The sequence below is a fragment of the Trichoderma aggressivum genome (assembly GCF_033847375.1).
Source record: "Trichoderma aggressivum f. europaeum strain CBS 100526 chromosome Unknown scaffold_028, whole genome shotgun sequence".
In the NCBI taxonomy this organism is placed as follows: Eukaryota; Fungi; Ascomycota; class Sordariomycetes; order Hypocreales; family Hypocreaceae; genus Trichoderma; species Trichoderma aggressivum.
Genome location: NW_026946394.1, coordinates 248,198 through 270,514, shown reverse-complemented (window position 1 = coordinate 270,514; position 22,317 = coordinate 248,198). Strand labels below are relative to the sequence as shown.

General features: G+C 50.5%; 7 protein-coding genes across 7 annotated transcripts; 2 read left to right on the top strand and 5 right to left on the bottom strand.

The window, feature by feature from the left end:
• Window positions 1–64: 64 nt before the first annotated feature.
• On the bottom strand, window positions 65–1,470 carry Triagg1_6864 (uncharacterized protein; the record flags this gene model as incomplete). The annotated part of the gene is made up of 2 exons (XM_062901535.1): window positions 65–972; window positions 1,035–1,470. The coding sequence occupies 2 exons, from the start codon at window positions 1,468–1,470 to the stop codon at window positions 65–67; spliced, it is 1,344 nt and encodes a 447-aa protein (XP_062754192.1).
• Window positions 1,471–2,177: 707 nt separating this feature from the next.
• On the bottom strand, window positions 2,178–5,575 carry Triagg1_6863 (uncharacterized protein; the record flags this gene model as incomplete). Its single annotated transcript, XM_062901534.1, has 2 exons — window positions 2,178–5,174; window positions 5,303–5,575. 2 exons carry the CDS (start codon window positions 5,573–5,575, stop codon window positions 2,178–2,180), a joined length of 3,270 nt encoding a protein of 1,089 aa, XP_062754191.1.
• Window positions 5,576–7,152: 1,577 nt separating this feature from the next.
• Window positions 7,153–8,897, top strand: Triagg1_6862 (uncharacterized protein; the record flags this gene model as incomplete). The annotated part of the gene is made up of 4 exons (XM_062901533.1): window positions 7,153–7,362; window positions 7,416–8,611; window positions 8,665–8,767; window positions 8,832–8,897. 4 exons carry the CDS (start codon window positions 7,153–7,155, stop codon window positions 8,895–8,897), a joined length of 1,575 nt encoding a protein of 524 aa, XP_062754190.1.
• Window positions 8,898–9,642: 745 nt separating this feature from the next.
• Triagg1_6861 (transcriptional regulator family: Fungal Specific TF) lies at window positions 9,643–11,944 on the top strand (the record flags this gene model as incomplete). Its single annotated transcript, XM_062901532.1, has 4 exons — window positions 9,643–9,938; window positions 10,019–10,781; window positions 10,835–11,086; window positions 11,162–11,944. 4 exons carry the CDS (start codon window positions 9,643–9,645, stop codon window positions 11,942–11,944), a joined length of 2,094 nt encoding a protein of 697 aa, XP_062754189.1.
• Window positions 11,945–12,073: 129 nt separating this feature from the next.
• Window positions 12,074–15,565, bottom strand: Triagg1_6860 (uncharacterized protein; the record flags this gene model as incomplete). Its single annotated transcript, XM_062901531.1, has 7 exons — window positions 12,074–12,324; window positions 12,381–12,674; window positions 12,725–13,013; window positions 13,084–13,377; window positions 13,862–14,789; window positions 14,841–15,370; window positions 15,506–15,565. 7 exons carry the CDS (start codon window positions 15,563–15,565, stop codon window positions 12,074–12,076), a joined length of 2,646 nt encoding a protein of 881 aa, XP_062754188.1.
• Window positions 15,566–16,222: 657 nt separating this feature from the next.
• Window positions 16,223–17,389, bottom strand: Triagg1_6859 (uncharacterized protein; the record flags this gene model as incomplete). The annotated part of the gene is made up of 1 exon (XM_062901530.1): window positions 16,223–17,389. One exon carries the CDS (start codon window positions 17,387–17,389, stop codon window positions 16,223–16,225), a length of 1,167 nt encoding a protein of 388 aa, XP_062754187.1.
• Window positions 17,390–18,656: 1,267 nt separating this feature from the next.
• Window positions 18,657–20,497, bottom strand: Triagg1_6858 (CAZyme family AA7; the record flags this gene model as incomplete). The annotated part of the gene is made up of 2 exons (XM_062901529.1): window positions 18,657–20,091; window positions 20,211–20,497. 2 exons carry the CDS (start codon window positions 20,495–20,497, stop codon window positions 18,657–18,659), a joined length of 1,722 nt encoding a protein of 573 aa, XP_062754186.1.
• Window positions 20,498–22,317: the final 1,820 nt, after the last annotated feature.

The window sequence follows — 22,317 nt, the reverse complement described above, 5'->3', positions numbered from 1 at the left end:
TATAAACGCCAGGCATCAGAGACACTGCGGCACCCAAGCCAAGGCTGGGCTCTCTCGCCCTTGTTCAGGATGTCAAGAGACCTGTCGAGAATCTGCGGGCTATCCATGCGCTGCCATGCTCCTCGTACTCCTGTTTCGTGACGGCTACTTTGTCGATGTTCGGGTGGTTCGCCATGTTGGCTGCTCCGTACCAGGTGTTGGTGATGGGGTCGGCAGGGCGAGCGACGCGAACTATGCAATCGTCGGGCACAAGCTGCACCAGCTCCTTTTGCAAGCGCTGGATGAAGCCGTCGAACAAGGAGCTGCCGCCCACCACGACAATGTTGGCGAGAAGCCCCGGCCAGAGGCCGATGGGGAGCTCGTGGAGAGACTGCTGGATGGCATCTGCAAGGCCGGGCTGCCGCATGCCCACGTCTGACGGGCGGAAGATGAGCTCAGGGACGGCGAAGCGTTCGTTTCGGAGCGTCAAGACGTCTTCCTCCGATTCGCCCATGGCGGCGAGCTTTTTGGATTTCGTGTGCTGCGCCGGATCGTATTCGCGGAGGATGCCCTTGTGCCGGGTGTGGAAGTCCGGCAGGACGTAATCCTTGACGATGCCGGCCCCGGACAGGTAATCCTGGCGCTTCTCTCCCCTGGTTCCTTTCCACGTGCGCTCCAGGTCGGCCTTGAAGTCGGCGGAGACGTAGCACGACGCCTCCTTCATCTCGTTGACAATGTACAGATCGTTGCGCATGTCGAAGTGGCGCAGGGAGATGAGGCGGGCCATGTAGTTTGTCAGAAACTTGCCGCCAATGTCGATTCTCCGGATGGCCGAGTGGAGGGGTCGCCCGCCGAGGAGAGGGGTGATGGTTGTGTGGGAGAAGCCGGAGTCGACGACCAGCATGATTTCGGCTGGCGTGTTTGCGGCTGTGAGGGCGTCTTTTGGCGTGCGGAACAGGCTCTGCAGGTCGTGATAGGCATTGAATGATGATCCTGGGGGGAGGAGAAGCGCACATGTTAGTAGCCGTCACTCTGCTTCTTTTGAATAGACGCACCAATCCCTCTGTAGTAGCTCGAGAAGCCGTATTCCTCAAAGACAATCTGGTCGCAGTTGGCCTGCAGCACGGGCAGCGTGTTCGGCTGCTCCGTGAGCATCAGCCTCGTCTCGCCGGGATCGCATTTCAGCTCTGCCTTGTCGCCAAACAGCTCCTGGTCCCAAATCTCCTTCTGCGCCTCCCAGTTGACCAGGTAGCCCTTTTCCACGGGCCGCCGGAACTGGATCTCGCTGAAATCGCGGCACTTTTCGAGCTCGGCGCCCACGTAAATCTTCCTGGAGCGGTCGCGCGCGATGCAGTTGGGGATCACGCGAGGCTCGGGAATCGAGCCGCCGCAGACGAGGCCGGCCTTGAGCGTCCAGGCGCCATTGTCGATGACGAGCGTGTTTTGGGGACGAGCCGGAGCTGCGGCCTTGGACTTGCGACCTCCCGCCATACGGAGGACGAGAGAGGAGAACAAGTCGAGGTTCGCGAAAAGTCGGAACAGAGGTTCGGGTTATGGTGGTGGGAAAGTTGCGAGACCTCGGATACAAATCGTTGGTTCCGAAAATTACATAATAAGCCTACCCTAGAGCTGTGTGGAGATTGAGAAAATGAGCATGTCGAGTGTTCGAAATGTAGATGAGCCCACATTCAACTATCAAAAAAAAAATTGTAGCTGTGACTGCGCTTAGGTATTGTTAAAAGTTCTAGATGTAGAGGATAGTGGAAGGTGAAATAGGTGCAGATGCGTCTTGACCGAGGAGCTAATATTGAAGCTGGCGATAATTGGCACCTTACACCTGGGCAATGCTTTACAACAACAGAAGGCAAGGGATATAGTCAAATTGCTGCTTGACAGAGTAGCCAAGAGTCAAATTTGAGGAAACCATTAGACTTGAATTACATATTTTTTGATGTAACATGAAGGCGATTCATGGTATTTGGTTTAGTTGCTTGTACTATCTGGGAACTTGCGATACTTGCTCGACGTACTTCCATATTGTCAACTAACTACATACATGTATGTAAGCTGTCTTCGGTGTAATGCGCGAATAGCTAGCATCCAAACCGAATAACTAGCATCCAAACAAGCATCTGATGAGAATCTGAATCTCATCTCTTACGAGCTGTCCACTTGCTCTCCACTTGCTGTCCTATAGATCAGGATGAACCAAAGACATCAAAAGGTCTGGCCCCATCGCCATGCCATAACTCTTCAAAAATTCTCGCAAAAGTTCCCAAGAAACCCTCCGCCTCCCCTTGGGGAATGATGGTACTGTCGTATCTTATATCGATATCCAACTGGCTTTGAAGAATAGTACATCGGAATATCATTGGCAAGCCCTCCGTCTCCTCCAACTTCAACTCTTCTTTTCCACGGCCGAATAGACCATTGCCATCTCCGTTGATTAGAAACGCTTCATTCTCTATCATGAGGACGTTACGCAGCTCCAGAGCTGGTGCAAGTGGCAGGAGGCGAGGCAAGGGGAAACTCTCAAACTTCATTCTCTCCACAAGTGATGTCTGCGCCTCATGTACAATATCGTTGCATGATTTGACACCTGGTAGCTCCAACCTCGTCGGGATGGTGAGCAGGGTCGGCCCAGCGACACGATCGATGCCCTTGAGGCTTGAGTTCCGACCACCAAGAGATTCTAGGAAAAGCACAGAGCTGGGGCGTTCTGCCGAGTGGTGTGAGAGCGTTGCAGCATACGCAACACGGATCACGTTTGCCATGGTGACAGATTGTGCACTTTCAGAGCTGACGATACTGATGGTCCGCAAGAGTCTGCCCATCTGTGGTGGGGACTTTTCCTCTGGATGTGGCAAGACGGGATATTTGGTCCAAGAAGCCTGCAGTAGATAAGTTTTCCAAAATGCCTCTCCCTCAACCAGATCCTTCTCTTCAGGACCCTTGAGGTAGCGGTTGAATGGAGTAAACGGGGCTGGCTTAAGGCCCTGGTAGAAATCCTGAATGGTTTGGAGCAGCATCGGTAGAGAGTAACCGTCGTAGACGGCATGGTGGATTGTCCAGACAAACACTTTAGTTGAGTTGGCTTGATGAAGTACAGCGAAACGTGTCAATGGTGCACCAAGACCCATGGGAGTTTCGAGATCCCGGCTCAAGTAGTCTTCCAAGGTATCACTAGCATCGATGACTTGAACTGGATGGAATTTGATGATGGCCTGAAAAAGCTTCTTGTCTCCTGTGACAAGAACTCTTGCCCGCAAGAGATCGGTGGCTTCTACGATGGAACCGACGGCCGAACTAAATCGTACAAGGTCCACGTCGCTGGGGAGTTGAAAGTGGTATTGGTCAATCCATGCGTCTGGCTTCACCAAAGTCTTTCCGTACCACCGCATCTGGCTGAGTGTCATGGGCAGGACATCTTCTATTTCCCCAATTGGAAGCTTACAGATGGCGGCTGCTGCTGCACGGAGCTCGTGCGAACGGCCCTCTAGCAACCCAAACGGTGGGATATTCTCGTCACTCTCTCCAGCGTCGGAGCTGAATGCGAGTCGAGCTTGGTCGGACAGGACCGGGTTTGAGAGGACAGTGGCAGATGTGAGTGTGATCCCTCGACTGCGTGCTGCAGCGATCAGCTTGATGCTAGTCACTGAATCGCCTCCAAGTTGAATGAAGTGATCATCTGGTCGAATAGTCTCCGGGTCCAGGTTTAGAGCAAAAGCCCACAACTCTCGCAATGTTGACTCCTCAGCAGACAGGGCTCTGGTTTCGCCTTTGGGCGTATCTGGCTTTCGGAGTTTTTGTATCTCAATGGGGCCCAGAGACGTGATTAACTCTCGCAATGCAGCGCGATTTGTCTTGTGAGAAGTGGTTAGAGGGATAAAAGAGACCGGCACGTATAGTGATGGAATCATTGGCTTCGGGAGTATTGTTCCCAGATTCTCCATAATCGTGAGGGAGCTTTCCAAGGTTGTCTCAACTTGATTCCAGTTGATCTCCGGCTCCTCGTTGCCCGACACTTTTACCGAGTCGCTGAGGAAGGCCACAATGGAACCTCCATTATGGAAATTGGGATTCACAACTTTGTCAACACAAGATTTGGATCCCGGGGGCAGAGTCCGAGCCAACCTTGCTTCAATCTCAGCAAGCTCGAAGCGTTGGCCCTGCACCTTAATCTGCGTGTCCTTGCGGCCAACAAAGATGATATCTCCGCCCTCGGTCTGGCGAACCAAATCGCCCGTTTTAAACACACGCCGGGTATCTATACCGATGGACATGTTGACAAATGAGGCAGCGGTCTTGGCCTCGTCACTCAAGTAGCCTCGTGCAAGAGTATTTCCTTCAATGACCAGCTCCCCGATCTCACCCCTGTGGATCAACTCATTGTGGTTATCCTCTTTGACAACCCACAGATTGCAGCCCGTTGGGCGCCCTATGAGCCCCGATGGGACCGTGGTAGTTCCAATTTCGAGCTTGGCACCAGCAGATTGTATAGAGGCCTCCGTCGGGCCGTAGGCGATATAGACTTTCATATGCGGATTCCACAGCTCAAGTAAATCACTTGGGGCAGCCTCGCCACCGGTGATAAGCATCTTCACAGCAGGCATTGTAGCGGGGTCCAACAGTTTGGCGTAGGAAGGCGTCAACATCAAGGTGTTGACGCCTGTCTGATTGACAAACTCCTGTATTCTTCCATAACGATCTTCCTCATCCGGCACGCAGATGCAGCCGCCAAAGATGAGAGTCGTAAATATCTCCATCAAAGACATGTCAAAAGCATACGACGCAAACTGCAAGACTCTCGAGCTGGAGTTGAGCTCTTGGTCAGCGCCATATGCGAGAGCGCTCGTTAGCCAGGCGCCATGTTCTATCATGACACCCTTTGGACGGCCTGTACTGCCCGAGGTAAAGATGGTGTACATCAGATGATGCGGCGAGACATCAGACAGAGATGCGGGTGACTCGGCAGCGGTGCTCTCACCAGAGAAGATGTCAGTGGATAGTTCCAAGGTTGGAACTCCAGCAAGACCATTGAATCGCAGAGCCTGTTCAGCAGACACCAGCAGAATGGGAGCATCGGTGTCTTCAATAATCTCCAACAGTCTCTGTGTTGGGTGAGATGCGTCTAGCGCAGTGAAAGCACACCCTGCCTTTAAAACTGCCAACATAGCAACGATGGTAATGGCAGACTATGTGAAACAGGTTAGCCATTATTTTCCCTTTGAAATCCTTTCCGTTCTCCCTCGAGGGCTACAACATGAATATCATCTCGAGTTGAACGAGAGAGAGGTGGCACAGAGATTGAAGAATGTCTTACCTTCTCATAGATAATTGGCACAATAGAACCCAAGCTGGCTCCAGAAGATGCAATCTGAATAGCCAGCCGTGTAGAACTTTCGTCTAGTTCTTTGTATGTGAGATTCACAGTCGCCGAGACAATAGCCTGAGCTTCAGGCTGAGCGATGACTTGATCTCTAATCACATCCTGAACTAGTTTGTTTACTTCTGGTGGAGGCAATGGCAGACGTTCAGGCGATGAAAGATTGGGAGTGATTGAAATGTCAATATGAAGCTTTGACGCCGACGCCATTGTATGGCTGGGTAATATGGAATCAGCCATATTGCAGAAGAGTCCTTTCGGCTTATTGAGTTCAGTCTTTCAGATAGTGTAGATCTCAATCACTGAGATCTTCAAGCCGCCTTGCAGAGCCAGTATATGAATGACTTCCTGGTAGGTACTTTGAACACTGGATACCGTCTCAACTACAAAAACATGCTAGCAAAGAGGATATGCGTCAAGGGAAGCGGTACGTCACGAGCGAGTATCCCTGGAACTACAAATATAGTAACTATGAACTTTACGTTACGATGCGGCTGAGTTGCCTGGATCCTGTCTCATCCTTTTGTTCAGCTTACACGCGGGAAATGTTGCACTGACAACTATTTTGGGTCGTTGTAGGATTGCCACTCTCTTTCAGTAATTATCTAAGAGCTAAAATCCTTTCTCAATGCTCGTATTCCCCAGATGACTTGTATGAGTAGTACGAGAGTTGATAGCGGCCTATTGCAGAAGTAACGAACTTTGCGTGATTAATTAATAGGTCCGATAGCAGAGGAATGTGATTTAAGAGCGATACCTGTTGTCTGCTTCATAGAACAGGCAACTTATCCAAGTGAATACGATTGATCTATGCAAGTAATTTAGTGAGTAAATTTCGTACCGTCAATTATACGACTATGTTTGTAATCAACGCTGACTTCTAATGCGGCTAATTACAGGTATGCAGCTTCATATGCACGCAAGAACAAGAGATGGACAAAATATTGCATCCTTCAACGAGACGGCAGAGAGATGGGCCGTAGCGTTGTATCCATGATCCTACAGCTGTCAGTGAATGGAGTTGTGCGTGTTACCCTTGAGGTGGCATATCACCAACCAATGACTGGTCCGATTCTTCGGAGTCGATGCCGAGACTGCTAGTGCTTAATCAGGAAGGATTCTGGACGCCCGTCTCTTTTCTGATGTCTCGACCGTGATAGGCTAAAGGCATCCCAGTCAGATCGTCGCATTACGATCCTACAGATCCCTCACCCGTCAGGTCTTCATCCGCCGTCCTTCGTTATCAGCTAGCAAAAGTAAAGATGCCATACCCGTCAAGGAAGATCCTGGTACTCTTGTCAGGGGCAACGTCACATGTGCGATTGGTTTCATTTTGTCTCAGAGCCATTGAATCCTTTCCTCTGGGTTTAGCTAAAACTTAAGCTTAGCGTTATGTGTGCTAAGAGTAGGATCTTCCATGAGCTGAGTAGTATTCCATAGTTTGTTGATGTTGAAGGCCACATAGAATTCAAACTTTATGTCAATACTGCTAATTCCTTTCCATCAGCCTCACCAGCGCCTAAAGATAGATCTTTTAAGGGGACAGGAGCTTTAGGGAGGATGATGATCCTTCGAGTGACTAGCTTCTGCCATAGAATATTGAAGCCCAAGCGGTAATTCCGGTAGTAGGATGACATTAGCGGATCGTTATCCATTTTGCTAGAGAGGGTGTTCGTCGAGCTGAATTATGTATCATGTGTGTGTATGAAAAGCACAAAGTTCCCCGGCTTTCATGGTAGTCTGAGCTCAAGACTCACAGACACTATAGCTCAAGTAATTTGAGAATCATGTCTACTGTTCTGGCTCTTCTCCCCTGGCTGGCCGCTGCCGGTCTTCTAGGCGGCATCTACTATGTGTGGTATCGCGTCTTTTCATACCAAGGCATTCCAACAAGTCTAGCTTTTGCCAACTCGGATGGGTCCTTTTTCTCTCGCGGTCGAGCGTCTCTCGGCTCTGTCTTTGAAGTTAACACTCTCCTCTGGGCCGGACACCGTGATGTAAGAACCAGTCTTATGCTCTCTTCTGGCTCACAGTTAACACTGTTAAATAGTACTCTAAGAAGGGACGGCCATATATCCTCCCTGATATTTTCACGGGGCACCAAGTCATCTTACCGCCGGAGAACTTGCCGTGGTTGATGAAGCAGCCTGCAAATGTGCTCAGCCAGCGTGAGAGCAACAACGAGTTTCTCGCAGCCAAGCACACGTTCTTAAACTGTGTTGCTGCCGATGATAACGAGTGGACATTTGTAGTCAATCTCATCAAGGACATCACCAAGGAGCTCAACAACAAGACCAACGATGTCATCGAAGAGATTCAAGCAGCCTTGGAAGACCTCTGGGGCAATGACACAAGAAATTGGACACAGGTTGAACTTTTGGACGTTTGTTTGGAGCTCATGAGCCGCATCGTCAGCCGCATGTACGTCGGGTTGCCACTATGCCGGGATCCGACTTATCTTGCTAGTTCGACTCATTTTGCAAAGTTCATCTTGGTCGAAGCTCTTCTCGCCCAGCTGACTCCAAAGCCTCTTCGGCCACTCCTTGGTCCTGTTCTTGCGCAGTACGACTGGATGCAGTTCAAGCGTATGGACCGCTGTGTCAATCCCGTAATCCAAGAGCGCGCAAGACGGTTTGGCCGCATGGAAAATGAAGAGAAGAAAGATCCAGACCAGCCAAGCGATCTCCTATCTCGTCTCATGCAAGAAGCCTATCGTCGCAATGATGACCCGTGCCGATCACAGAGCCATAGCAGCAAGCTCTTGGCCATTCTCAACTGGGCTGCCATTCAGGTCCAAGGCATCACCCTTGAGAATGTCCTGATTGACATTGCTCACTCTCCTCAGAGTGCCAGTATCCAAGACCAACTGCGCGAAGAAGCTACGGCTGCAGACAATGCTGATCCTTCCACGCGCTGGAAGCGAGCAGAAGTAGCCAAATTGCCCAAGATGGACAGTGTCATGACTGAGAGTCTCCGCCTCTGGGGGTTCGCCCATGGCATCATCAAAGTAGTTGTGGCCAAGGATGGTGTTGATCTCCCAACGGGAGAACACATCCCGTGTGGTGCAAAGATTGGAATTGGGAGCTACGGCCTGCATCACGATGCGGAGGTCTATCCTGGGGAGTCGCCCTTTTCGTTTGATCCCTTCCGCTTCCTGGACGAGAAGACAGAGGCGCAAACGACCGGGCTCAAGTTTGCGGCCACCAGCGACACCTATCTCGCCTTTAGTCATGGCAGATATGCTTGGTAAATGAACACCAGAGACTTTGAGTGGTGGTATTTTACTGACTTATATATAGTGCCGGCCGCTTCTTTGCGAATCATCTGCTCAAGCTGCTCTTGTCGCAGATCGTGATGCGGTACGACATCAAGCCTGACGCAGATCCCCGGCCTCAGAACCCTGTAAGTTATTCCCAAGTTGGGAAGGTAACACGTTGTGTGTAAACTAACGTGAGCTCTGTCATAGTGGTTTAGCTATGTTTCGCCGCCTCCAATGGGGTACAAGATCTCTGTGAGGAGGAGGAAGCAGTAGGCATCAAAATGCTGGACCCTATCTTGTGTTATTGTTCTGCTTATTGAGGAGGCGAAGAGTATGAAGATTCCCGGATTCTTCCGGATAATTATCTAGACAAATGAAATTCCAATTGATGAGATATTAGCATTACATAAAACATTACTATTATAGCACCAATGAGATTAGAACTACAAATAGCCTTGTCGAAAGAGGGATAGGAAAAGTAAATGTAGTAACCGGAGCCGTGCTGTCAACTATTACTCAAGGCTAGAGATGTTGAGCGTTTTACATATAGATAAAACATGGCTGGGTAACACTCCTTCATCACTTCGAATTATTCTACAGGTCATTGACAACGTATTTCCCCCCAGAATGAAGCTGAAGAAGAAAGGGGGCAAGTTTGACGCCACCTCCGCAATTGCCTAGTAAAATCCACATACAACCTTATATGCCCATACCGCATGCAACGCGGTACCACCGACCAAAGTAACATCGCCATCCAATAAGATGCCCTGCAAATCCGACATATCATACTATGCATTCCGTAATTAGCGGCATATTACCCCGCTTAAGCTTTGTCATGAGATGGTCATATACGAATAGGGGACTTATTAAGAATCGACAAATCCCTCTGTTACTAGGCAGTATATAGTATTGAGCTAAACCTTACTCTATACCCCATCCAGGACGTACTAAAGGGATATTAAACTCACTACTATTGGTACTTGTTATAACATCCATCATATCTTAAATAACATACCTTATGGAGACCCGTGCAAATCGACAATCGTCTCTCCCTCAGTCCAGTGCCCGCCGGCTCGCTCGGAAGCGCAAGCGATACGTGTTTCAAGCCTGCGAGCGGTGTAAACAGCAAAAGATTCGATGCAATGGCAAGAAACCGTGCGATAGATGCGAAAAAAGGCGACCGGAAGAATGTGTCTATAAATTGCGGGACTCTCTTATAACGGAATTAAACAACGTTGGTGCTGTTTATACCAACAATGGCGAAGTAGAGATTCCGGCCGGGGCATCCAGTCACAGGGAACCTCCTCCTACTTGGTATGTCTCAATACCGCAGCTGATAGAACCCATCGTCCAGTTCATGACGGTTATATACTAAGAGATCTGAACTCATCTAGGGATGCTGCCTCGGCTTTGGATTTAGCAAAGATAATTCAAGCTCAGTCAGAAAAACTCGATTTGCTCCTCCAGAGGACCGAGGGCAACAGCAATGGACTCAATAAGAGACTCGCCGGAGAGCCTGAGGAGCATATCCCTATTAACGCTGAACAATACTCCGCGGCCATGTCTTACAAGCACGTACTTCCATTTTTCCGTGGTCCTTCCGGCATGACCTTTTATATGTCTGCAGTAGGGATGATAGGCAGCGGAATAGACAGCACGGACCGAGAGACATATTCGACACTGGATGGAGAGATTATTGTCGAAAGTAGTTGCGAAAATATCCAGAACGATTCATATGATCGGGACATTGATGATTTCTCGATACCAGCGACGGCAAAGCCCCTACATGGATTGCCCTTCAGCACATTGGAGGAGATAGATGGAGAAATGGCGGTCCATCTTGTACACCTTTACGACACTTTCGTGGGCGTAACGCATCCTATCCTACCAATTGGTGTTTTGATGCGGCATGTGAGGAAACTCTACCCTGCTCTGGCAGCAGAATCGCATTCATCCGTTCAAGATATCTTGGCGGCTCAAATGGGTCGCAGTGACCTCAACATCATCAAGATGGTGTTTGGTATTGCCTTGGTTATACAAGACAGTAGTCATGAGGCCGCAGCCGCAAAGTTCCATGCAAGCATACAACGCGATGTAGACAACACAATATGGGCGGCCACTGCAGAAATTGGCGACTTACAAGTACTGATATTAGTTGTACGTACTGAACTCGGTATTCCTCTATTCAGCTGGCGCTAAAACTTGAACAGAGTATATATCATTCAATCAAGGGCAACTCGAGACTTGCTTGGCGTATTGTTGGCAATCTCACTCGTCTGATCCTGGAATTTGGGCTGCATAAAGGCAAAGTGCTTATGAGCATGTTTAAGGAGCCAAGTTCGTATAAACTGGCAGTAAACATGTTCTGGACGGCCTTTGTTCTCGATTGCCAGCTCAGCTATTCCTTGGGGCTACCGAGACATATTCAAGATAAAGATATTGACAATAGCATTCCGTTGCCGGTACGTACTGAGTAGTTTTCTATCTTTCATTCTTTTTCCAAGTGGAGGAGCACTAATGATTGTCATAAAATTTAGGGCGATTCCCCTTATTTACTAGCCATGATCGATTACTGTCGTCTAGGTTCTAGAATCTGCGAATCCATCTCCAATGTCTTTGGCGGCTCATCTCATTACGCGCAAGAATGGCGAGAATCATTCGATTTCTTTCAAGATCATCTCAGCCAATGGCAAGAGAAACATGTTCCAAAAGTACTGGATCCTAATATCGAGGAACCCGATGCTAAAAAGATCCGTCATTTCCAAACACTGCTCTACTTGAGGGCCAATCAGCTACGCCTCGTACTAATTCGTCCGGCACTTTACTCGTTCCAACTGCAAGAGGCTACCAACTCGGACCTGTGGGCGACAACTGTCAACATCGCCTGCGACAGTTTTCAGATCTTGCTGGACTTGTTTGGCGGGACCGACATATACAAAATGCAGCAAACGCAGTACAACTACTTCCTCATCACGGCGCTTGGGGCCGTGTTGGGCGTCTTGGCTCAAGAGAAATCAGCTCTCAATGCGGGCAAGGTTGATGGTGCTACCCTCGCCAAGGCCCGTGAATTCGTTACGGCCTCATTGGATCTCCTCAAGTTGACCGCTATATCTTCAAAGACATCAGAGCATCAATATGCAAAGGTCATGTCCCTCTGTCGTCGACTTGGCCTCCTGACGCCTTCCGGTACTCCCAATCCGCTCTTAGACAGCTTTGACGTTGGCTTATTTCAGGAAATCAATGGCGATGCTGATTTTTCTCATTTTCTGTTACCAGAATATCAGCTGGGGCCCATGTGGGCTGATCTAGATTTTGCTTAGATTCTAAATCAAAATGATTGAAAAGAGAATTCAATTTGGCCGATAACAAGTATCATACCACGATGGAGATGTTGAATCTCCAACAAAACTATCTCAACTCAGCGAAGTTTCCATCTGCTATAAAGACTTTCACTTGGACATTTCTTTCGGAATATTTCCACCGTATTTGATGATGGGACTTTCCAAGAATTTATCCCAGTGTTCCATTGACAAAGCCAATTCTCGAGACAATCTAACCTCTTCTTGCCCCCGAGCGATGACCTCTTTATCGTACTCAGTAATGGCATCCGCCAATTTCATCTCTCCAGTAGTAGCTTTCTCTATGGCAGAGACGAGGCTGGCGGCGTCGGCAGTCGCGTTGTTAAGTCCTTGTCCACGATCTTTTATAGCAAGTCAGCATTTCCTTTGTCTAGTGAGAGACAATTAAATCACTTACAGAATGCGATTGCGTGCGCTGCATCTCCAGCCAGCGTAACTCGGCCATCATGATTGTCCCACGGCTCTGGACTCCACATCTTGATAGCATCATCGGGGACTTCCAAGTCATCGGGCAGCCACATCAAGGCTGATCGTCTAGGCTCCGCAAAGTTATCTGCAAGGGACCTCAGAATGGCAACACGCTCAGCATTGGTTTTGCCCTTTAGCGGGTTGCCAGTGAGCGTTTTGGGGTATGTAATGACAAAATGGAATGTCCATGTAGAGTAATCATCTTTATCTTCAACGCGCATAACTGGATGTAAAAGTTAGCGTTGACTCTTCAAAGAGGGCCAAGTATCTTACCAAGGATAATAAAGAAGATTCCCTTGGGATGAACTCCATAATCAACGTGCGGCACTGTATTGTCTGCAATATATTTCCCTTGCTCATGAGTATATCTGGCATTGATGTTGATCATTTCAACGTCTGGATATACCTCCGGCAGGGCGAGGTTACCAAGAAGCAAGCGCCGTACCAAGGACTGTCCGCCCTCAGCACCAATAATCATGGTGCCCTTCTCAAATGTTCCATTTTTGAAGCGGGCAACAACACCATCGGTCGTATATTCGATACCAACGAGTTCTCGATCGAACTGGCAGTTGGTTAATTTTGAATATTCTCCAAGCATGCCAAATGGAAACTCAGAAAGAAAAAAAACATACCTGAATCTTGACTCCATTGAGTAGAAGCTTTCTCATGTCCACTCTGTTGACTCTCCTGGCAAAGGGAGAGTTCACTTTTGCTAATATATCGCCACTCTCGGCATTCCTGACAACCAATTCTTCAACTGCCGTCGGTTCATAGTATTTCTTTGACTGCGCCTCGTTGATGCGATTGTTAAGCTCTTCAGATAGCAGGGCAGGGTAGTGTCGAAAAGACCAGAATATGGTCATGCTCCAGTCTCGAGTACGAGTGGCCGGGTCGACCTTGTCGTAAACAGCGAAGGATATTCCTCTCTGCGTAGTAGAAGTAAAGGGTTAATTACGGAATTCTGGCTGCATAGATGGAAGCATAAAATCGCATATTACCTTTTTGAGGCCTTGTGCTATCAGGAGGCCGGTGATTCCGGAACCAACAATAATAACGTGTGGAGTCGTGGTGGTAGCCATTGTGTCTATGTCCAGAGAAGCACAATTGAAAGGCGATTAACAGTCACTTTAAAGTAGAGAGCGAATTTGAATTCAGGTTGCTTTTTTTACTTTGAGATATATCTTAGGACTTGTCGATATTTTATAATCGAGTAGAGGCCATGTGTACCGGCTTTGATCCGACTTCATCGGCTCAATCCGATGTTGCACTACAGTCCGACTAATTCGGAGCATTCCGATTCTGTTACGCATTGGTGTTTATTCAAGCATAAAGTCGCCTGACATGCACCGGCATTCCGTCTTTTGGGTGCTGGACGGTTTGCCCACATCCATAGAGCCTCTGCCCACCAACCATCTCTTTGGGTTTCGTCGTTCCTTGTTTCAAATCCCACTTGTCCCAAGCCTCTTGGATGTCAAATTCCCTACACACTAACGCAGCCACCAATTTTATTTCCACCATGGCAAGCTCCTGTCCGATGCAATTCCTCGGCCCCATGGAGAACGGCCTCCAGGCGTCCTTGTTGGGGTGCATCGGATCGCCTTGGGCTGCGATCCAGCGTTCCGGGAGAAATTCGTTTGCGCGCGGCCAAACGTGTTCGTCAAGCTGAATGACGGACGGCACGTCATGGATGGCGGTGCCCTCCGTCGGGTATCTCATATCAGACCCGGAGACAGTGAGAAAGAAATCCCTTTCGCCCTGGCGCACGGTTGATGCGAGCGGGTAGAAGCGGAGAGCTTCTTTGACGACGCCATTGGTGTACACCAGGTTGCTTAGAAGCTGAGGCGAGTCCCGTAACAACCTGGCGGCTTGGTTCACGTCTTCTCCAAGAACACTGTTAAGCTCTTCACGGAGCTTGGAGAGACAGTCGGGGTTGCCCCGAAGCAGCTTGAACATCCAGCAGATGGTTGACGATGTTGTGTCGTGGCCCGCAAACAGGAAAAGCTTGAGATTAGCTAGAATGGCATCGACTGACTGTTGATCGGGAACTTCGCCGCCCGTTTCGGCAAGCGTGCGACTCAAGGCTATGCTTAGAATAGTCTTTTTCTCGCTGACAGCATCGGCGAGATGAGGTGACTTTGTGACGGCTTCCACGCGGCCCAGAAGAGCGTCGCGTAATGCTTCGTTGTTGCGCTGTCTGATCCAGGCTTCCCACGGCCACCTTCTGATGCCTAGGATACGGTTCACGCCGAGGACTTTGCTCATCAACCGTATCTGACTGATGAGAGCTTGCTTAAGTGGACTACCCAGTGTATTTATCTGCTCATGCAGTCTTTCATCCCTAGATGGCGTGTAAGTATGGGCACGATCAATATCTTGGAGGATTTATTACATGGTTGCACGAAGAATTACGTCGAAAGTGAGATTCGTGGTGCGCTCCTCTAGCTGAAAGACGTCCCCCCATAGTCCGCTTGGCCCAGCCATTTTCCCGAGCAAATCTTTAAAGACCATGATCTCATCGATGAGCTCGGGAATGAGCATGGTGATGTTTCTCGGACTGAAACTCGGATTGAACCGCGACCTCCACACCTTGGACTGACTGCCGTCGGCAGAGGTCATGTCCAGGTTATCTGTCAACGGCTCCAGGAATGTCCGAGTAATATGGTGCTTAGGCAAGCTTCTCGCCTGCGTAAACTGCGCCGACATGCTGCCGTCAAAGACCATCATCATGACGTCCGGGAAGACGGGCCAAATATCAAGGTACAAAACTGGCGGGGGGCGTTTCAAGTCTGGAATCCACTGGCTGCAGTTATCTACAAGCCATTTCATGATGATGCCGAAATGGACATCCTCGGGGTGATGCTTCCGGAACTTGAGGAGAATTGGAATATGGCCAAACAGGAGGGAATGCGGGAGAGTGGGCTGCGAGCCGGTCAGTATTTACTGCGATGAGAGTGCCAAACTTTACGTATGTACAATTCCCTGAGCTTGCAACTCTCGGACATGCCTCCTGACTCTGTATCCACGATACAGAAATCTAGCAACCAGCGCAGCTACCAAGATGAGCAGGCCACGCGAAAATATTTTGAGCAGCCGAGATACAAGAGTTGATTCCATTTCTGATGTATACGAAGCAATCAAGTCGTACAGTATCTAAAGAAAGCTCAACAAGTTGATGCTTTACGCGCAGATTGACTAGAGTCTGATTGATATGGAATCCTCTTATCTGGAAGCATGTCTTGCATTAGAAGGCTGACGACCCGCTTACATCTTTGGAGCTGCTGCTATGTATAGCCGAAGGATCGGAGGATCGGAGGATTAGAGAGGATGGCCATCCATGTAGTATTACATACACTTGGGTAGGCTAAACAGATGCAGATCCTAATGCGACTTGGCCATGCATGACTGCCGCTGTATCAGCGGTAATACGAAGACATCAATAGTGAGATAAAATCCGTTACACGCATCAGCCTTTGTCTCGGCTGAATCCAGCGTCAAGATTCTCCAGCTTCTTCTTCCGTATAGCCTAGATAGGCAGGTAAGTTGATATTTCGCCAATCTCTACAAGTAGTATCAAAAAAAATGGATAACGCGTTGACATCACTCGGTTCCCAGCTCAGCACTGTTCTCATAAATGCGATTTCATTTATAGCGACGGCATGTATGTACTTTGTAGGAATTCATCCGAGATCAAACAAGAAGAAAAAAGGATAAAGATATAAAAAAGAATAGAAAAAAACAATCATGCTGGTCTATGATATTAGGCGTTGCGCGTTACAACTTGGCAACAGCCGCTGCTGAAGGAACCAGTCCCCATCTCTCGGCAACCTCGTCGTTGGGAATCTGTCCAGGCGTCACTCTGGCATTGACAAATGTTTCGCCGCCGCTCTCCCAGGCGTGATCCTTCCATGAGCCCAGGGTAGGCCACATCTTGTCCTCGACAAGCCTCTTGATCTTGTTGCTCTTCTGCGTTGCGGCTTCGTCCTTGGTGCCGATGACAGGGCCAATGACGCTTCTCCATAGATCCCAAGTCTCGTCGAGCTCTGTGATGGCCGTGACACCCATGACGCTTGCACCGATGCGAGGTCCAGCCCCGACATATGCCGTTGTGCCAAAGTCCCTTCCTGCGCGAGACCAATTTTCCAGAGCCCACCGGATGGCCACCCCCTCAAGGTGCTCGCCGTTATCCTGTGCGATTTGTGACAGCTTGGTACAGGCCTTGCGCAGCTCCGGCGGCGAGGGGTGCCAGGAGACCATAGGGCCGTTGTCAACACCGCGAGTCGTCAGCAGGCCCATGTTGAGCATGCTTGCGTTGAGCAGACACTCCACCCTGGCGGCCTGGAATCGTTGCAAAAAGTCGGCTCGCCCAAGCTGGCAGTTTTGCAGGCAGAAGTTGCCGTAGGAGAGAATGGCATCCAGAGGCTCGCCCGTCTCCCTCAGGACCATCTCCGCCAGCGATGCGAGAGTGCCGACGGGATATCCGCTGATGCCAACATAGCGAATCAGTCCCTGGTCGCGCAGGCGGCGCAGTTCCTTGACGGCCTGCAGGACCTCGGCGGCAGACACAAACTCGACATCGTGCATGTAGACCAAGTCCAGGTACCGCGTCCCGAGACGCTCCAGGCTGCGGCAGACGCTGTATCGCACCCACGCCGGCGAGTAGTCGAATTCGTCCGACTTGATGCGGCCAGCCTTGGTGACGAGGAAATATCCCTCTCGCGGCGGGGGCGGGGTCAAGAGTCGCAGCGCCTGGCCCAGCAGGATCTCGGAGGGGCCGTAGTAAGGCGAGGTGTCAAAGGCGTTGATTCCGTGCTCGAGGGCTTTTCGCACAATATCGACGTAGGGCATGCGTGAGGGATCGGGGTGATACTGATGGTTGAAGGTGGCCGTCCCCAGCAGCAGGGGAGGCAGAACCTGCGACAGCGGCGGTGAGGCACCCATTGAGCGGCGACGGTCGGCGAGCAGAGCCGGAGAGAGAGATTCAGGGACGGTTGAGAGGCATGGCTGGTGTTACAGGAGGGTGAAGGGAAAGGTAAAGTATTTATTATCAGGTGGCGTTGGATATCACGTCTTGGAACTATGCTCGGAAGAGAGACGGAGAAACCGGAACCCTGTCCGTTTTTTTCCCGATCGAGCCAAGACCCTGGAACAGAAAACGGTGCTATACATAAATCCCGACGACGAAAGGGCCAGAATGTGCTACAAGTACAGTACAATAGAGTAAAGGCTTCGGAAGACGGCGCAAATTCATAGGCTCTTGGAGAAGCAACGGCTGTGACGAGGGCGAGGGCCAAGATCCGTGATTTGACGGCGTGGGTTCTTCGGAGTAATTGATGCGTCAAACTTCCGTCGTGTATATGCGAGCTTAAAAAGGAAGCAGAAAAAATGGCCCGTCGTCTTTTAAGCCGCCAAGCCCGTTTTTCAGCTTCGGGTATTACGGGATTGAATAGTAAAAGTACCAGACAAATCAACGGAGTAGGTAGTAATACGAAAATGGCAAGTATCAATCCTTGAGATCGTCCCGTACAGATACAATTACTTGGTGCATCGGAAGGTCTGCTGATACGGGAGTTGCAGATGCTTTGTAAGGCTGCCTTTCAGCAGCATCCGTCGTCTAATATGCACCAAATGTAACATCCGTACCTATTCATAGTATTACTCCGTGCTGATGCCGATACAGTGGAAAACTCAAGACGCTATGCTCTGTATTCCCGCTGCAAATGACCCAAATGAATTCATACTCCGGAGTATTTTGTCTGCGTTGTGCTTGTCCCAGCAGATGCGCCGATCGAGATGATGCATTACAGCCCGCTAATCACACAAGCGCGGTAGCCGAAGCCGCTGCTGATAGGCTGGTTGGCTGGATCTTGGGGTCAGATCCCGAGCTGTAGGTGATCCACGGGCATCTGTGCTTATCTGCGTCTCAACTGCTGATAACATACACATGTACATCTATTTGGCGATGCAAGATCAATCAATACCGTTGAAGGAGTACATAATAGTATCGTCGCGGCTTAGTAATCCACGATGTCAATGGCCCCGCGTACCTGCCATATCTGCATATCTGCTAATCTACACGTGCACAACCGCATTCCAAACATCACTTCATCACTACCTAGGATCAAGTACATACAATAATCATCATCATGAGCCATTCAACCAAGCATCACTTCTATACTACTGCAACTAATCAACTCAACTCAACGAATCATGACTGAGTTCTGCACATCCGGCCATTCTCCGCAACCGTCCAAGCCTCGCTGCCCACGGCCGCCCTCGCATACAGCAGACCCGTGGGGTCATACTTTTGCTTGATCTTGAGCAGCTGGGGGTAGTTGGCGCCGAAAAAGGTTTCTTGAAAGTCAGGCTGCTGGAAGTCGGCCTCGTTCATGTAGGCACCGGCACCGGGCGTGGCCGCCTCGATGACGGGCTGGACGACGTTGGTGATGGTGTCCTGCGTGGCAATCATGTCCTGGAAGGGAACCTGGAAGCTGTACGGCAGCGTCAGTGACACCTCGACAATGGACGATCGCCACTGCGGCAGCACGGCGTTGGCGTTGTTGCCGCCAAAGTGAGAGACGTTGAGTCCGACTCCGATAAAGGTCACGCCGAGCTCGACTAGCTTCTGCGCCGTCGGAGAGAAATTCGGCAGCACGGAGCGGGGAATCAGTCGGCCACCAAACAGGTCCGTGCCGACCTGGATGTTGCCAGCAGGAAATGGGCCCCAGTAGTTCTGGAAGTGATCAAAGTAGCTGGGGAACTGCGTGTACGTGGGCGTCAGGTCGACATTGAGTGCCGCCAGAGAGTCAACAAAAGGCTTCAGAATGGCCACAACCTCGTCTTGCGTCTTGCCATATGCCGTCATGGCAGGCACCTGGAAGAATCCCGGGCCGAAGAAGTAGATGATCATGACACCCGAGTCCACAATGGCAGGCAGAGCGGCGTGGAACGCGTCAATGACTGCGTACAGTGTCTCGGAGGAAGTGGTGGCAACGGCAAACTTGGAGCCGCTGACAATGTTGTCAGGATGCGCTTGGAAAACCACGGACACTACAACACCATAGTTGCCGCCGCCGCCGCCGCTCAATGCCCAGTAAAGATCATTATACTGAGTCCGGGTGGCAGTCACGAGCGTTCCGTTGGGAGTCACGACATCATATGAAAGGGCATTGTCGGCCGCCAAGCCATAAATGGTGCTGAGAGCGGAGTGGCCGCCTCCTTGGACGTATCCTCCGGCAATGCCAACACTGGGGCATTCTCCCGTCACTACAATTAAACCTGCTGCGTGTGCTGCCTCGAGAGCTTCAAAGCCCTGGACACCAGCTCCAATCTTGAGGGCCTTGCCGGTGTAATACTTATCGCTCCAGTCCAAAACCTCGGTGTCCTTGAGATTATGAGTCCAAACAGAGAGGGCGCCTGCACCAGTTGAGCGGCCGTTATAGTCATGCCCCGTGTTGCGGATGACGAAGCGGATGTTGCGCTGCGCCGCGAATTTGAGCGTTGCTGTGACATGAGCAGGCGTTGACACATTGACCGCATATCGCACATAATTGCCGAGAGTGCAAGGCGTGTCAGCCGGTTGGAATGGGTCGCAGCTCGCATTTGCGAACAAAGGCGCCATGACCGACGACGACGAGGCGTAGCTAACAGGCCGTTTGTCAGATAATATCGCTGGCAAGCGGTGCATACATCTGGGGAAGCTAGACAAGAGGGAAAACAAAAAAAAAAAAAAAAGGGCGTCTCTCATGCATATACAACTTACTGGATTGGAGAGAATAGCCAATTGTCCTGCAGAGACTGGCATTCGGCCTCATTGTAGGATGCACCGTGGCACGGCGATCCCAGAGGAGTCGTCGCAATCAGACGCCCATCAACAGTCTTGTTGAACGCGGCCCAATCACTGTTACTGGGCCAGCATGCATCACCAGGGAAGCATTTGCATGACGATGTAGACGAGGTTGATGTAGACGAGGTTGCGGGCGCACAGTTGGCGAAGCCTACCAGGTTCGCAAAAGCCAGAAGCGCAGAACCTAGGTTGCTGCGATGCATCTTAGAATCCCGGGTGTGCTCCGTGTGGTGTGGCGAGAGGGGAAAGAGAAGCTGAGGAGGTTGAGCTACAGATTCGGCGAGATGCGCGGATCTGTGGACTTTTATCGAGCCATTGCCACGATTTAGAGGTCCATCGATCTTGGCTTGCATACGCCCATCTCGGCATTCCACGTGCCGGTCTAATCATTCTACTACTCTTTACGGTCACCTCGTCAGTCGATAGTCGAGATGCTAATCAAAGGACGTCGATGCGCGGGCATCAGATCCCACGCGGCCAATCCCGCGGCCGCAGCTCTGTTCAGTTGTTCGCTTGGGCTCAAGGCCCCCTCATTCAAGGTAGACTGGGGGAGCAAGACCGCCTTTTTCGGCGTACTGATGAGAACGTGACCCGAGTAACCCGGCGGAGAAAGCATCATTGGCTAGGCTAAAGACAAGGGAGCTCACATTTGGAGCAGAGGAGAAAGAAGCAGAGAGAGAGAGAGAGCTGAAGAAACAGCTGAAGAAGGAGCTGGGGCCATGTCTACCTTTAGTACCCGGTCTATCCTGGGGTTCTGCTTCGTTCCGTTGTCCCTTTTTCATGTGCCAAACAGGTTGCCGGTTTTGCTTGAACCTTCAATGCGAGCTGTGAGGTGGTATTCGAAAATTTCGCTATTCGCCCCATGACCGGCAGTTGACACGAGAATTCCCGGTGCGTTGTTGAGTCTGGACCTCGAGTCTGGACCTCGATCTCAAAACTGCCCGCAGAGGTAACGGTACTACATTCCCCCTCTTCTCACCGTCGCTCTGGAAGCTGTCGTGTTGGGATGCTGCGCGGGCCGCGGTCTAGCACTATTTAGCGCTTTGCTTCTGCTCCTTGAAAGATCCCTAGTGCAAATGAGAGAATTCTGCCCGTTCGAATTAGGCAAAGATTAACAAGTTGGACGTCTCTCCTGCATGTGGACAGGGATGTAGTTCAGGGACAAAGCCCCCCAGGTCTTGCTATGTCGTATTGCTGCAACGGCATTCATGCTGTACAGAAGGGCACAGAAAAGAAGGCCTGTTAAATGACAGCTGCTTGGATTGTCGAATCTCGTGTCAATGATCACTTACTCGGCCTTGGGTTCTGCTCTTGCTATTATTCCCCCACCTCTGGCGATCTACCGTTGGCGGAACCGTATCCTCCCGCCGCCATCAACGACTACTCTGAACTATGACTCTTCCTGGATAAGACCGCGCTGTGGCTGCCGGCTCTTGAAAGCGGAGTTCCGGCGGACCAGGGGTACAGAAAAGATGGGGAAAGACACATTTCGTCCGAAGCCCAGCGACTGAAGACGCACGAAGAAGCATCAAAGCTGAAAACCCCCCGTCTGGGGAACGGACGAATTCAGCTTGGTAATGGTAAGCAGCATGAACTCAGTGATCACGCCTCTCCTCTAGGAGACTGGGCTAAACAATAGCTCTTTTTTCTGCGCAAGGCTATGCTTCAAGTTGAATGGTATCGTGGCCTGCAGATCAGATCTCACAAAATTCGTCGGGCGATGCATCACCTCGGCACTCTGACTAAGCTGTCGTCACTGCAGCTATCCCTGGTCGCATGAGTGCAGTCTGCCATCGGCGAACCAGCTCCCCATGTATGCGTAGAATCAAAACCAGTCATCTCCGAATGGGCCAGCTGCCGGTCGGGGCGACCCCTACAGGTGCCATGGCCTGCTTTTCTCTCTTACCTATTACGCGCAGGAATGCTACCCTCCCAAGGGTCTCGGATTCGTGGATTACGACCGCTACGCCCGTTCGAAGCCTGCGCGGAGGAGAGGAAAGGACGGATTGGAACGTCGTACGTC